At 45.1% G+C, this 16768-nt stretch overlaps 1 protein-coding gene across 3 annotated transcripts in view; it reads right to left on the bottom strand.

The window, feature by feature from the left end:
• Positions 1 to 316: 316 nt before the first annotated feature.
• The window catches only part of TEC (tec protein tyrosine kinase), a 550450-nt gene continuing 533998 nt past the window's right edge, over positions 317 to 16768 (bottom strand). For all 3 annotated transcript variants that reach the window (XM_085642140.1, XM_085642143.1, XM_085642141.1), the window contains one exon: positions 317 to 2340. In XM_085642140.1, coding sequence (XP_085498266.1) covers positions 2269 to 2340 — 72 coding nt within the window. In that variant the 3' untranslated portion in view covers positions 317 to 2268. The remainder of the gene's footprint in view (positions 2341 to 16768) is intronic.

Raw genomic sequence — 16768 nt, 5'->3', positions numbered from 1 at the left:
CATGTATAATTGACTAGAACAACACTTTTTGATTTATATCAGTCAAAACAGAAAAGTTACAAAAGTACAGTGTGGAAATTATATGACATGCACTAATATTGCTTGAGTGAGTTAATTGGGATTATGATATGTTTACACATTCCACTAGCAAAAGTGTTCTGCTACCAACTTCCTCATCTTTAGGCATTTAACTTCATGGAACAGAATTTTATGTCTCTAATATAAATGGAAAAGTTTACAAGTCCAACATACAGGAAAGCTTTACAGAGAACTGTTTTTGCATTTTGCATGAGTGAAGAACCAATGTCTAAATGCAGACTTTTACAGTATGTTTATTTAATAATTACACAAATTCAACATCATGCACAACGTTGGTTCAAACTAAAACGTGAGAGATATCACACAGAATTATAACTGTAAATGTTAGAAATACGAAGTAACAAAAACACATCCTGAGCAAAAGTAGAAAAACAGAATGCACATTTGGACTATACAAATGAGAGAAATACGTGTTCTTCAACAACAATTTAAGTGGGTAGTCTCCACACAAAAAATAACAGACTGCTAAGTAATTAGATGATCACAATTCAAATGTGAAATATTTGCATTACAATGATTTCCATTGCAGTTTCACCAACTGGCACAATAAAAACGTGTACACAGTAGAAAATAATGCCAAACTCATGATTTACATATGATTTCTATATGCTGTATTATTGCTAACCAAGGACATGTAAGAAAAAATCAATATATGACTAGCAATAGTGTGATCCAGTGATCAATGCTGACAACGTTTTGAAGAACTCATACTTCATATATATTAATCGGTACTGTAAATAATTACTAATAGTACTGCGTGGACAGGAACTTTTTCTAACAGCAATTGAGATTTTGTTTTTAAAGCACTCTCTACCAACATCAACACAAATTGGAGCCAACATGTTTGAAGTATCTGTCACATGTGCTGATTAAAGATAAGAATTCCTGATTTACAAAGAAAGTCGCGAATTTACTCTTGTAAAGTTATAGTTCTACATTTCGAGCAACTTCTAATGTTCTTTGAATTTCCAAAATAAATCAAGATGCACATCAATGAATAAACACTTACAAATTCAGAAATTTAGCAGATGTACATTTACAAACAGGAAATTGTAATGAACAAGCATGCAGTTGCTGCCATATTTTCTATTTCTTCCCAAGCAAAACACTTTTCCCAGTGTAGAAATCCCTCACCAGGCTCCCAAACAAATTATGCGCCTCCTCCTTTTCCCCCCATCTATAGAACAGATATTGTGCTGCTCTTGTCAGAGGTAAATCTACAACGATTTCAGAATGGGGGGAAAAGAATTGTGAATATCCACAAACGTGTCAGTTTGTGGGTTTTAACCTCTTTTTTACAGGTATCTGTTTTAACCTCTTTTTCACGAGTATCCTCATCCTTTTCTCATCCCATAAAGCTATTTACTCACATGTACAAAATAAAGAACATACAAGTGCTAACTCATGTTTGGTGAATCCCAAATTTAGATTTGGCTTCATAAATGTTGAAAGCTGGTCACCTATGTGTCCCTTAGATCCACAAATATCTTTGTGCATTGGGTCCAAAATGCCCAATTTCTGAAAGTCACATGAGAAATATGTTGATCATAACTCTTGTGAGCATGAGCAGGTTTCCATATCCATGATATCTGACAATTATGCAGTATTGCCGGCAGCATCAATAGAAAAGTCAAGTTGCGGGTGTCATGGAGACAACACTGCTGCTGTCTTATGTCCCGGGGGTGATCCTGGTAATGCAGGCTACAGATTGCATGACAGTGCAGAGTAGCTGCATTGTCACTTTCAAATATGATTCATGTTCAGTAGAAATTGAAACTCTTCCTTTTCCTAAACTGTCAGCCTAGTCTTCTCACTGGCAAACATTTTACAAATAATATTTTTAGAAAAAACACAAACATGGAAATTCAGAAAAAATGTGCTTTCAGCGTTCTTCTATTAAAAGAACGTCCCGAACTAAAACATATGATCCATTTGATATACATATTCTATTTGGTAACATGAAAAATACTACCATGCTAAATAAATATATTTACATTACTTACAATATAAATATGTTTTTCGTTTTATAAAACAAATATGTTTTGCAAAAAACGTAGGAAGATAAATGTCTTCAATGTCTTAATTTTAAAAGTATTCAAAATCGTGTTCTGCAAAAACTGAATGTCTCTGGGAGGGTTGGGTTTCTGAAGGAAACCCTTTCTGGTCAGATTAGTCTCCACTCTCCAAGACCTGTCCTATCATCTGCAGCAAATCGCCAAATGTGGGCCGTCCTTCCGGCTTCTGAAAATAGAAAATTGTTATTTTTGATACAAAATAAATAATGTGAATTAATGTATAAAACACTGAAACGTAACAAAAGCAGGTGTATTTAAGAAAGCAGGTATTGTGCATAATACATTCAGGGCATTATAAGCTCAGACAACTTTAAAACAATTGAATATCAGTCTCATTCCTGGAAAAAAGGGTCAACAAAGGAGACCTTTATGGCCCAGCAATGTGAAACAAATAAAAACGTGACCCACTTCGAGAATAGTGTTGTATGCATGTTTTACTGCACTGGATAATGAACTTGAAAAACTAAAGTGGAACTGCCAATCTCAGATTGGTTGGTTGGTTGGTGTGACGTCGATGAGGGAGTGGATTACAGAGTCCCAATTCCACGTTCTAACTCTCTAAGAGACAGGTGTCACAATGGTGAACAAAGTGCAGAGCAAAATGCAAAAACTGGGGCGTTCTGTGTTTTCTATTCTTTGCAGTCTTCTGTCCTTTAGCTCATTCTCCAGCGCAATTCAAGATTACGTTCACAATGAGCTTATATGTGTCCTGCATTGTACACCAGAGACTGGACATGTTTAGAACTGGTGATTCTAGTAGCTCCATCAAGCTTTTTAACTCTTGGTCTATTAAAAAAGTTAGTATTTCACAAGGCCTTGTAGTTAACAAAACATGTTCCTTTCTCATGAATTAGCCTTAAATGACAGCCAATGTTATTCGTTGGTGGCCCACTACAATGATACGCATGCAATGTCTTGATTGTTCTCTATGGGGTCATTGAGAGAAGTATTTCTGTACTGGGGTCAAAGTTCAACATATCAATGTATTTCCCTTCTAACAGCACACATAAGATGACTGATTTCGCTCCTGAAAGCACGTGGCTCTCCTCTGCTTTATGACTTCCACTTGGCTGGCAGTGACGTTTTCCCTTACTCACTAGCTCTCAAAAACAACCACCCACAATACTTTTAACCATACCAGATTTCCTTTGGATACCCTAGTTAACCTAATCTTGGGAGAAGACTGTTATCCATCAAAGGTGCATTCAAACCACAACATAGCAATTACATTTTCTTCCTTCGTAACTCCTAGGTTATATACAAAAAGATCAAGATACTCAATACCTCTTGATTGAGAAAACCCGGGTCCGGTCAAGTCTTTTGATTTGAATCTTCTGCAAGCAATGGAAATGCATAAGTAGTCTAGTATTTTCTGCTAGTGGCTAACTGTATAGGGACAGACAGGCCATTAAAAATGTAGTTGTGTATTGTGTACCGTGGTAAAGGCACCAAAGATGAAGACTAAAATGATACATCCTAGAAAATGCAAGAGAGCCAGATTGCAAAAAATAGAGGAAGCAAAGTTTAAGAGATTGTGATACATAAGGGAGTTGAGGGGTTTACCACAACTCTATTCTGAAAGCAAAAAGTACAATAAAGTGCCTTTTTTGCCCAAGAAAAAGCTTGCATTACATCAAGGAGAATGTTGAAACAGAGTCTTATCAGTGAAACAGAAGACAATTGGGTATCACAAGCACAAGGAAGGGGTAAGAAAGTGGGAAAGGAAACTGAGCTACATGGTACAAGAAGGATACAGTCTTTCTGTTGAAGGTTTAACTAGTAAAAATGTATCAATGACCAGCCTGCTGGTGGGCATTTACGGAGAGGAGCTCTCAAACAGAAACATGTAATACAAGCTAATGTTACCCACATGATTCAAAATCCAGTGAACTAACAGTAATAGTTGCTGATTTTCAGAAATGTTTTTATGATGGATTCCTGCTAATATTTAATCTGAATGAAGATCCGTGAGCATGAAACTGAATCTAGAGCTATTTTTTTATTTTTATTTTAAATTATTTTTATTCAATGTTCTGACAGATGTATACAGTACTGAACACAGTTGTATCATTCCGTGGATTACATTGCATTGAGGTATCTAGTATGCCAAAATACCCTTCATCACATAGTGGAGAAGTTTATACAGCATGTCTACATCATATGTGAATGAGCTAACATTTTAGTTCATTTATTTGTCTTCAATAAATCCGGATGATCATGCAGGTAAATAGTCAGAGGTTCCCAAATATCCGAGGGCTTAGACGCAGTTGGTAGTTCTTCTGCATATATCAGGAAATTGTCTCTGCAACAGACAGCGTCTAATATCCAACTTGTAAGAGTAAGAGATGTCTTACTATCCCAGTGCATCGCTACCCTGCGTTTTGCAAGCAACAACATTATGGCAACCAATTTCTTCTTTTTTAATGTCAGAGGTAAGCCAAGGCCCAATAAGCACAAACGGGGGGAGCATGACAATGTAGACTAAATTAGCATTCCCAAGTGGTGAGTTACATCCTCCCAATATTTCTTTACCTTATCACAATTCCACGCCAGGTGCACGAAGTCTACCTGATCCATTCCGCATCTCTTACAGTGTGCATCATTGCGATGCCCATATTTACATAACTTGACTAGGGTGTGATACGTTTGATGTATGTATTTGTAATAGATGATGCGTAAATTGCCGTTTGGCGTAAGCAATGTGATTAGTGTACAGCAGGAAGCCCAGTCTTCTTCCGTCAGTGGGTCGTCTAATACTTTATTCCAGTTATCACGTGCCCTGGCGGTATCAGCTCCTATCTCAGTTTGCACCATTCTGTATAGTCGTGCGACCATATTAGAGTGTGTGGTTGCATCTATTAGGGTCTGAAGTGATTGAAGGATCGGGGGTTCAATATGGAAGGAAGGGTATAATGCCTTGGTAGCTGCCTTCAGCCTATGATATATGAAACGGAACATGAGTGATTGTTTCCTTATATATGATAAGTCGTCAGGGGTGATGAATGGTCCGTTGGGGTACAGGTCGCCCATTTGTGCTATACCCACTTGTTCCAGCAGCATCATACTATTTTGTTCTTGTGTGACAGACAACACCGGGTGGTGTGCTAGTAGTAGATTCGGGGTGTATTTGGGAGTTTTGTTCGCTAATTGCCTTATTCGGCTCCAGGCCTGTGAGGTTGTTTGTATTGTGTTCATTTCCATCTTAGATAAGTGAGGGCGTATGTGTGTGATTATATTTGATAGTGGTATGGGGTCTGCGTCACCATCTTCTATAGCAAGATGTGGTAGATATTTTACTGGGTGAAACCAGTAGTAGGCATATTGTGCCTGGGCACATAAGTAATATAAGTAGATATCAGGGACTGCAAAGCCACCGGCAGTGTATGGGAGCGTTAGGGATTGAAGACTGATTCTGGCCTGTTTGCCAGCCCATATCAGCTTGGTGAAATTTGTGCGTATCCTATTGAAAATGGAGGCGGGTGGTATTGGTATATTAATAAATAAATATAATAGTTTGGGTAATAGCACCATTTTTATCAGCGATATTCGGTCGGCTAAGGAGAGGGGGAGAGTGATCCACCTATTTATTTGCGTTTCAATACGATCCACTGCGACACCGTAATTCGATCGAAGGACTAAATCAGACTCTCAGTGTACCCAGATTCCAAGGTATTTAATTGGATCCTCCTGCCATATAAGGGAAAATTCAATATTCGGTGCTCTGGTATTCACTGTCAATGGTATCACTGCTGACTTGCTCCAATTAATTTGTAGTCCGAGTGCCAACCAAATTTTATACACTCTCGTAAGAGTGGAGACAGGTTGTCCTCAGAATCTCGTAGATATAATACCATATCGTCTGTGTATAACGATATACCAATAGGTCGAAGATTAAATCGCAGCGCTGTGTGTGCATAATTCTGCCGTATTTTACATGCTAACGGCTCCAAGGCTATGGAGAAAAGCAGAGGCGATAACGGGCAACCCTGTCTGGTACCGTGTTGTATAGATATGACATCAGATATATGTCTGTTTACTTTTATACGGGCTGTTGGTTTAGTATAGAGGAGGGCAATCCAGTTTAGAAACATTAGTGGCAGACCAATTCTTTGTAAAATTGCGACCATATAGGGCCATTCAACTGAATCGAATGCCTTAGCTGCGTCCAGTAGGACCGCTACGGCTTGGAGATCCGGGTTCAGTTGGTGCAATAAGGCAAAGATGGTGAGTAGATTATGTGTGCGTTGCATAATGGCTGGTATTTTTTTTTATTTCATCATCTGCAAGTACATTGTATTTACTGACCCCTTCCCGTATATTTGCAAGAGTGAGTGCACTATGGGTGGCCTCGTATTCCGCCTCTAGTACTTTTATTCGATCTTCGCAGGTCTGTAATTGAGTTTGTATTCAAGTCACCCCCCCAGATCAGCTCCATAGTTGGCAGATTACGTATCTTTGCCACCAGATTCATATAGAAGTAAGGGTCATCCGTATTGGGACCGAAGACATTAATAATGCCAACTCTGGTGCCTCTTAGCATGCCAGTGAGAATGACAAATCGCCCTTGTGAGTCAGTGATCGTCTGTTCTAATAGAAAGTGAGTTCCCTTACGTATTAAGGTCGTCACCCCCGTGCGTATGAGGAATAGGTTGCCGATACCACATGCTTTGCCCATCTGTGGCCTAACTTGCCTGCCTTGGTCGATAACAGATGTGTTTCCTGAATTAGGGCAATGTCCACATGATGTCTATCAAGATAGGTTAGAACCTGTTTAATCGTTTTGGGGCTGTTTAGGCCGCTGACATTCCAGGTTATAAGTCTTAAGGGTGTGGCCGTAGTCATGTTGTGTGTTGCTGGCTTCCACATTCATGTTTAATTGGTCTGGCTCTATATAGTTTTGGTACTGTTCCGTGCCACTTGTGCATTTTCCACTTGACGATAATATATACATATATTCATGCATATCAGAACTTAACAAACCAATGCTCATCAACATTACTAAATCCCCCCCGTCCCGCCCCCTGCCCACTTCGCCAACCCCATTATGGCAAAGACAATTCCCTTGAACCCTTAACAAATAGGAACAGTCCCCCCCACGCCCTCTCGCTGATTAACAACCAGTAAAGAGGAACCAAGGTTGTGGTGTACACATGGGGGGCAGCGGCTGCCTGCTAACAACCCCAGCAATTATATAGCTGGGGTGACCAGGTCACTAGTACAATGTGCTAGTAAAGCAACATAGACATGTGCTACATCCCCAACAGAGGGTATCATTTACCTGCATCATAAGAGTTCTAGATAATATCAACTTTGATATGACAGTCTGCGCCACTCATATAGTTATCTCTACTTATATATCTGGTATATTGCTATGTGTCCCAGGATAATACACAGGATAATACAATGAGTGGAAAAGGATAACAGAGAAAGTTCTGCTAAGGAGCATCTCAGGAGTCTCTTTCTCTCCTTGCACCTGATCAGATAGTCTTGTCTTTACTCGACATCTGAGGTGTGGTCTTGTTCAGCATTTAGGTGTCGTAGAGATTTTCGGTGTAGTACTTGTGGGTGGTGTAATTGTAGGAATCTAAGTACTTCCTTAGGGTCATTGCATATGGTGCTCTTTCCGTCAATAGTGATTTTCAAACACGCGGGATATATCATAGCATAAGCGATATCGTTCTCTCTCAATTTCTTTTTCACATCCATAAATCTCTTTCTTGCTTCTTGTACCTGCGATGTGAAGTTCGGGTATATAGATACGTTCATTCCTTTGTGATTCAAGCTCCCCATCTCTCGGGCTTTGCGGAGTGCGGCATCTCTGTCTCTATAGTTTAAAATTTTGGTGATTATAGGGCGGGGTTGTGCTCCAGGTGCCGGTTGTGGTGCAAGGGACCTGTGTGCTCGTTCAACTATGAATACTGCAGAGAATGTGTCTCTTCCCAGCAGTGTTATCAACAATTCCTCGATGTATTTTTCCATGTTCCGTGTGCATGATGTTTCCGCCACTCCCATAATTTCTAGATTACAGCGTCGTGATCTGGCCTCCAAATCTTCTGTTTTAGCCTGGAGGGTCTGCAGGGCCTTGTCCGCCTTAGTTTGTTTCAGATCGAGCTGCTGGTGGGTGTCCTCCATGTCTGATATATGGCGTTCCGCCATGTCTATACGTTCTGTGTGCTTATCTAGACGTTCGGACATGCGGTCAACACGATATGTCAGTGAGTCTATTTTCCCGTCTATATTAGAGAGAGTTGACTGTTTTGTCGCAAACGTTGAATGGAAGTCTACCGCTGCTTCCGAGCCGGACGCGGTCGCAGCGTTCCCTGCACCCCGGTCAGGGGCCTCTGTGTTCAAATCTGGTGCCTTCCGTTGTTGCTCAAATTGCAGTTCGGGCTGAGTTTTATCCGGTTTCCCCATTTCTCTGAGAGGTGTGTAGTCTTGTCTATGTTTTATTTCTTTGAGGTGTATCTTGAGTTACCTTCAAAAATGTTCTCTGTAAAGCAGGCGCTTCTTTCCTATTTTCATCTACTTTTCTCACACAGCTATTGTGCTTGCAAATTGAGCAGACTATGGGAATACTTAATTGTAGGTTTCACGCTATTATTATGGCAGTGGCAGCAGGTGGACCTGGCACAATTTTGGAGATGTAGTGACCCAGTGAAAATTATTGTATTTTACTGAAGCAGGTTGGTATCTATGCACTTTTAGTCGTTATAGATCAGCAATGCCGCCCTTATATCACCGTGAAAGGTATGGGTCTGTGCCCAGTATGGTAGCAGCTAGTTATAGCCCTGTTATTTGCAACCACTGGGCATTTGGTGATTCTGCGCAACAAGCAACCGGTGGGATCGGCTCGTGGCAGTTGGTGCGGTACGCTGTAAATATGGCGGCAGTTATATGTTGGTGACGCATCACCTCCTCCTGGTGTCAAGCACGAGCCAGGTAACAAAAGCAGGCCAGGCGCAGGATGTCTTCCATAGTCTGGAAAGCACTCCCTTCCGAGTTGACAACCGTTATGGCGTGCAATTTGACGGGGCTTAGTGGAGCTCTGAGGTATATTGGTGTTCAGTGTTCAATACTTCCGTGTGTGCCTGCACGGCCTGATCTCCGGCACAGTTTAGGATTATGTATTTTCAGGCCCAGTTAGAAGCTATTTCCGCGTCTTTGCCTCCTATCTCCGACTACGAAGCAGTACGGGGCTGGTCGCAGGGAATCGCCGCAAGTGCCCTCACCTCTGATATGCGGTGCTGGCCTGTCCCCGCATCTGGCTGCTCCCTCGGGGGGCCGACTGCTTTGGTCCGCCTGCCGTCACGCACCGTTTTTGCAGCGCCATACTCCCCAGCCGCACCCGGCTGCTTGGCAGATCTAGCGGATCGGCACCCGCAGCGGTCACTCCTGATTCTTGCTCCGAGTAGGCGCAGTCTTCTGCTGTTTTCCGGCCAGCTCAGCGACGACCCCTCTCTCAGGCCTGCAGCCGGAAACCGCTCCTCGGTCTTGTGCAGGAGTTATGTCCTGACGCCTTCCATGGTACGCTCCCAGCCGCCGCCCAGTGAGAGTCTCCTCATGTCGCTGCTGCACATTAAATGTACGTGTGGTGGCCAGAAAACATCTTGTCGTATAGCTGAGTATCTCTTCTTTGCAGTCGCACGGTTTGTTCGATAATGCGAGGGTTATGTGCACAGGATAACTGTAGGGTGGTGACCTGATCGGGAGAGCTCACTTACCAATGCGCTATTTCGTAGCGTGGCTAGCTCCGCCCCCACGAATCCAGTGCTATTTGAAATGCAGCCCAAACATCACATGCTGCCGAAGTAGCACCCCAAATTCATAAGTGACGCTGGGGCTCTATAAAGGCTCTTCCCATGACTATGACATCAAGTGCACCTTCATCCTCCAAACTACAAAGGCAAGGAATATGGAGAGTAGATGAAAACAACCCAACCTCAATTTTTGGCAGAAGCCATCAAGGTTCAATACTTGGCCCTATGCTGTTCAATCTCTACATTGGGCATTGAGAATTCTGATGGAAGTGACACCACTGTCAGTGGCACCCGGCTAGCTGTACCTGAAAACAAATTCCATTAAAATGATGTTCACTCTGAAGATCTGTCTGAAAAACTTCAAGATTGGGTGCATTTAGCTTCCTCATACTCAACACCCATAAAGTTGAATTCATTCTCTTTCATAGACAGTTTGGTACCATAATGATATGTCCAAAATACTATCTGACATAAATATTATGTTCTATATAGCTTTCACAAAAGAACAACTCCCTACGGAGTTATGATAGAAAATGTACACTTAATGGGACAATACTTTTGTACACAATTTTTACTAGATAATATTTCTGTCAGTATTCTGTTACTACGGAAGTGCAGTTTGTGAATATTGAAAAGTAAAAAACTTCCCCAAGAGTGTAAACTTCCTTAAAAGTACAGTCTGTGAATCCAGCCCCCAGATCTCTGCCCAGCCCATTGCTAATTTCTCCAACCCATGAATCTTTCAAAAGTTGGAGCAGTTTCAAAAAGAGTAATTTTGGCCTGGTAATGACGACCTTCCTGCTTACCGGGGTGCCAGGCTACTTGTGCGGCTCTGGGGCACTGTGCAGGCCCCTCCTTACCTCATCCTGAGGCCACTAGATCGATGCTGAGACACGGCGGCCTGGCGAGTAGCTGGGCTCTCACAGTGACTGCATTGAGGGGCAGAGCTGCTGCGCACTGTGAGAGCGGACCGCTCTGTGAAACTGCCCCTGAAATGTGGGATCCTTCCGGGAACGTGGAGCTGGCCTGAAGTGGGTAGCTTCGGCGGCCGGTGTGCCCGGTCCTGGTGGGAGGGGCCGAGACTTGGTGAAGAAGGCCCGCCGCCTCTGGGAAAGGGAGTGGCGTGAAGAGACGTGGGCCAGCCGGAAGCCTAGAGCCCACCTAATCCTGATCAAGAGGAACAACAGTCTGGGGTCGGCTGGATGTTCCGCTGTGGCAAACACTGCTGGCTGTAAAAGTGTGGTGCAATAAGGCTGGACTGAGGTGAGCCTGCACGTCGGCCCAGCCAGCTGAAGGCCTGTTTCTTCTCCCCAGACCTCGCTCCGTCACTGGCCAAGCAGTGAGAGTGGAGTCAAGCCTCCTGAGGCGAGAATACTCACAGCGTTGCCGGGGGGCTGGACATGGAGGCCTCAATGGGGGCCTGACGAGCTGGATCCCTGCAGTACATTTATCATCTCGCCAGGCTTGGGGCTGGACCGGGCCTGGCTGAGTTGTCGTGATTAAGGCAAACAGCTGCTGCAGTTAACTGCGGGGAGACACCTCAAGGGGCAAGTCCAGTGGAATGGCCCTGACTGGACTGGACTTGACACACCGGGGTGAGTCTCTTGGATTTGGGCTCACTCCCCTGAACTGTCTGGTGGTGGCCTCTGATGTCTTGAATGGCCGGAGATGCAGACTAGCCAAATCTGGAGGCTCAGTCGGAGCCCTGGTTGAGGAACTTGGGTGTAGCGGATGAACTGCTGGCTGGTTGCCTCCCAAGAGCTGGGGAAAGCATTGAGGTGCTCATGAGGAGCAGATAGGGGGCAGTGTAGGATGTTCTGGAAACATCCTTACTTCTTCAGTCCGACCTCAGTGGTTGGTGCTTGCGGTCTGGTGGTCTGGCTGCCCCTTCACCCCTATGGGGCTGCCCTGACCACGTGGCGTGGTTGCTCCCTATTTCCCTGGTCCTTGGACTCTTGCTTCTGGAGGATGTGACGAGGGTAGGTTCGGCCACCAGCTCCGGCCCAAACAAAAATGGACCAGTACACAGTCCCATGACCACCCCGCATGAGCATAGTGAAGACTCAACGGAACAAGAACATGGCTCGGCACAGCGGGGGCGGCAGATCTGGATGTGGTCCTTCAGGCCATACAGGACAGGGATACTGTGGAATCCAAAGTGAACGGTCTCAGTACCTCTTACTAATACGCCACAACCTGCAGAATGTGGTGGAGAGGACCAGGGAGGTTGAGACCCGTGTTTCCTTTGCAGAGGATGAAATCTCCATACTCAAGAGCCAGATGTCTCAGCTGTCTGCCTCGGTGTCTTCCTTGGCAGAGAGGGCGGAGGACGCTGAAAATAGATCTAGGCGTAACAATCTTAGACTTATTGGTTTACCAGAGTTGTTGGAGCAGAGAGGCCTGGCGGGGTTCTAGATGACTGGTTCAAAACGTGGGTACCTTAAAACAAACTGTCCTCCTATTTTGTTATTATAAGGGCACACTACTCCCTGGTGCCGCGGTTTCCACCCGGGGCCTCCGAGCAGCCTGTGATCTTGATGCTGCTCAACTTTAAAGGGTGGGATGTTATACAGCAAGAGTTCTGTACCAGCCCTGACCTGCGATTCAACAATTAGAAGATTCTCGTATTCCATTATTACACTAAGGCAGTGCAGCAGCAGCGGCGCTCCTTTGCAGAAGTAAAGCAGAAACTCTGTGCACTGGACTTACGCTACATGCTCCTGTTCTCCACCCACCCCAAAGTCTTTTTCCAATCCTGCACTCGCTTCTTTAACACACCGGATTAGGCTTGGGAGTGGGCAACTGAGCGCTGGCTGTTACAACGTTCCCCTCTAGAACGGCGCCGGACTGAGGGCACGAAGGAACGGTCCGGATCACTCTCCTGCCGCCGCTGGAGGGGGAGCTGTCGTGCTTCCGGAGGGCCCGGGCGGGGCGAGGAGCAGATGAAGAGGGCTCTGGCCTGGCTCTGGAAGACCTTCCCTTGAATCTTGCTTCGCCTAAGGAGGTTGAGACCCTCTTAGGCACTCCAGCAGTCTTCTGATCTGCAGAGGGGGACACGGGCTCTTCCTCCCAGCTTTCTGATCAATAATTACTTGTGATTCCTTTCTTATTTGCATTGGTGGTTGAGTTGGGGGACGGGTCAAGTGGGGTGAGATTGCTTGAGATGACGGTTGGACACGCCACCTTCTTCCCCTTTTCACTGGCGACCCAGCTGTAATGTTTTATCTCTCTTTGTTCTGTTGCCTCGGCTAGGGGTTGAGGGCCTATGCCTTGTTACACAGTGAATTTTTATTTCCAGGCGCAGGCTCCTTATGTGCGAGCGCCAACGGGCCACAGTGGTCTTCTACCCCTCTACTTAGAGGTTCTTGACAGTTTTTTAGTTACAGCGAAAGATGCTTCATGGGGTGGGGTGGAGTGTGGGGTGGAGCAGGTAGCTTAGTTGAGCTATTGAGCCTGGTTTGTCCCTTTGTTCTTTTTCACGGTTCTGTCCCGCTGTTGCTTTTCTTTTTTAGGTCAATAGCAGCACTTACGCAGACAGCAGCGGTTTGCTTGGTATGGCATGACATGTCGGGCCCGTGGGGTACTGTATCCCTATCTGTTCTGGATGGGCGCCACTCCTGTTTCTCTCTGGTCATGACCTCCCATAAGATGATGGTACTCTCCTAGAATGTGAATGGCCTTCTCGATCGTATTAAGCGTTCTGCAGTGTTACAATATATTAAGCGTCACAGGCCAGCAGTCGTTTTCTTGCAGAAGACTCACCTATTAGGTACAAACTGCCCCTTTCTGGGCATTTTGGCAGTGGCAGGGTTTACCATTCAGGTTTTATGCATGGCACCAGAGGAATCGCCATATTGCTGCACAAATCATTCCCCCTGGCAATCACAGCACGCCATACGGACACTCAGGGTTGTTACATTAGTATTGAGGGTCCCTTGGAAGTGAGGTACTACAATTTCATATCCTAATATATCCCCCTGCCCCTTTTGCAACCTTCCTTGCAATCACCAAGATACTTCATCTTGACTCTCCCTCAGGGTATCACAGTGCTATCACGCATTAATTAAGGCAGTTTTACTAACTCAAACATTAATCTTATCCACAAAGAGATGGTTTTAACTCACATTTACTCTGTGTTTTTTGCACTCTGCCCTACATTGGATGACATAAAACACCTCACGCTTTTCTCCTGCAGAGGAGTTGTTGCCCACACTGGATACCTTGCGGTCCCAGTGTGTAAGAAGGAACCCAATGATGAAGCATGTCACCTTAGGGTGAGCGAGGGTTCTCGTCTTCACACATAAGTGTGTCTGTCCCTCCCTCCCTCCCCATGACTTTTGGTCGAGTTGTTCGGATACACCATCAGCTTACCTTTTTGTGAGCATAGATTATATGGAGTGGTACAGTAGATGGTAATAATTCCTCATTTTAGAACCCCTATAGTGAGATTATATTAAGATTTATGCAAAAGTGCTAGTTGTGTGTTAGGGAAGGGTCCTGCCTCACCTAGTCCACCCGGATCAATGTGGATTCATGCCTGGCAGTAGCACGCGCCATTGCATCAGGAGAGTCCAGGTGGTGCTGTCCAGGGCTCCTACCCTCAATGGCACAGTGGCTCTTTTGCTAGTTGATTTTAGTAAAGCGTTTGATACAATGTTGTGGGCCTTTATGGACGAAGTTCTTTGGCGGGCTGGCCTGGAACAAGGGTTCCGGAACATGGTACGGCTCCTGTATCATTCCCCGATGGCTCAGGTCTGGGTGAATGGGGTCCAATCTCCTGCATTTTCCTTTGAGCATGGCATGCACCAGGGGTTTCCACTGACCCCATTGCTGCTTGCCTTGGTGATAGAACCTCTGGCGCAGCTTATACACTGTGATGCCCAGGTTTTCGGCTGGCGTGGGGAATTGGCCTGGAGGACCACATTGCATTATATGCAGATGACATGCTTCTGTTTTGGAAGGATCTGCAGCGCTCCGGGTCTCGCTGCCTAAAACTCCTCCGGCTGTATGGCGAGGCAGACGGGCTTTGGGTCAACAAAGGGAAGTCCTGCTTGGTGGAGGTTAAGGGTGACCCTCTGGGGCGGGTATAGTGCCCCAACATTCCTACTTGGCAAAATTCCTTTAAGCAACTAGGGATCCCCAATTTGGCTTGTGCCCTTAATTTCAGGGATTTGAACCTGCAGCTTGATCACGATCTCAACCCTATGGGGTGTTCAGTGCATGCAGCGCTATTTGTATGTGTTGAGTAACTACCCCTATCCCATCGCCCGCAAGTGGTTCCACTCCCTGACCGCGTGGCTTTCTAGTCGTTGCGTAAATCTCCCTTTGATGGAGGTTTGGGGCTATCTGACATTTACTTGTAATATCTAGTAGCACACATGGTGCGGGTTAATGAGTGGTTCACCGGGGGGAGGGGGGGCGGGGGGTGACGATCCAGCATACCGATTAGAAATACATTTGTTAGGGTGAGATGGCCTGCTTGATCTCCTATATGGAGCGTCTACTGCATACCCTGCCTTCCTCCACGAAGGTGTCATTCATTTGTTGGAGAGCAGCCCTTCGCCTTGCTGGTTGTAACCTCTGCATGACCGGGATGACCCCTTTATTGCTGGGAACTTGGGTTGGTTAGGTCTCTGTCTTGGGATCTCATACCTGGGAGATGTTGAGATGTTTTTATAAGGGGGGGATAGGGGGGGGATGATGAGCAAGTATTTTTTCTTGTCCATCTCGCAGTTCTTTCGCTACCTTCAACTGCACCACGCCCTGCTAGCTATGGACTTGCTGGATGAGCCGTTGCCCTAACTATAATCTGATAGAGGCGATTATTTTCCAAGGAAGGCTAGGTAAAGGAGCAATTTCAGTGATCTATCGACCATTAGTGATTCACGCTCTATCCACGCTGCGGATGGACTGGAGAGGGTCCAGCAGAGATGGGCGTCCTGGGTGGGGGACTGGGACGAAGATGATTGGAGGAAGGCATGCCTGTCGCCTAAAGAGCTGGAGATTTCTACTTGGCTACACATGATACAATTCAACTACTTGCATGCGACACATCTTATCACAATACTCACTCCCAGATGCACAAGCTGTATGCGCATGGTGCGAGCTTCCCACCGTGGATTTTTATCATGTAGCCTGGGACTGCCCGGTGCTGAGGCCCTTCTGGGAGGAGGTGGGTCAAATCCTGTCCTGGGTCCTGGGCTGTTCCCTGGAGTTAATGCCTCAGATTGCATTGCTTGGGCTACTGGAGGAAGTGGGGAGCCCTAGAGTGGAAGGTGTGTTTCTGGAATGGCTTGCTTGAGGGCCAAACGAGATGTGGCCCACGAATGGAAAGAATAGAAGCTGCAGTCGATTAGGAGTTGGCTTACAAGGGTGGACTGCTGTGCCCCCAGAGAGACGCCAGCCATTAAAGCTCGTGGCTGTCCTGGGAAGCATGAACGTATATGGGATAATGGTGTGGCTGCTACGGCCAATCAATATGATATTGCAATGTTATATATTATTGATATTGGGTTGCTGCCATCTCATGTATGATTGTCAATCATACTTTGCATGGTGCGATGCTGTCTTGCCGCAAAACTTTTCAATAAAGTTGGTTATAAGAAAATGCACCAAAATCTTAGGCCGTAGCTTTACAATTATCGTTTTATACACCGTAATATAGAATTGATATATGTGGTATCAATCTCACAATGCACTGGATGGTTATGTTTATCTATGGCCCTCACTGTGCAAGCTTGCAACCAGTTTGTTACTTATTGGGCTTAGAAAATGCCGTAGTGCAGAATGAAGTTCTGTATAAAACAAATAAAAAATTTCTCCTGGGGCGTTTCCTTT

This window comes from Triturus cristatus, chromosome 2_2, assembly GCF_964204655.1.
Source record: "Triturus cristatus chromosome 2_2, aTriCri1.1, whole genome shotgun sequence".
Classification (NCBI taxonomy): Eukaryota; Metazoa; Chordata; class Amphibia; order Caudata; family Salamandridae; genus Triturus; species Triturus cristatus.
Note: the sequence above shows the minus strand (reverse complement) of the source record. Positions and strands in the feature narration are given on the sequence as shown.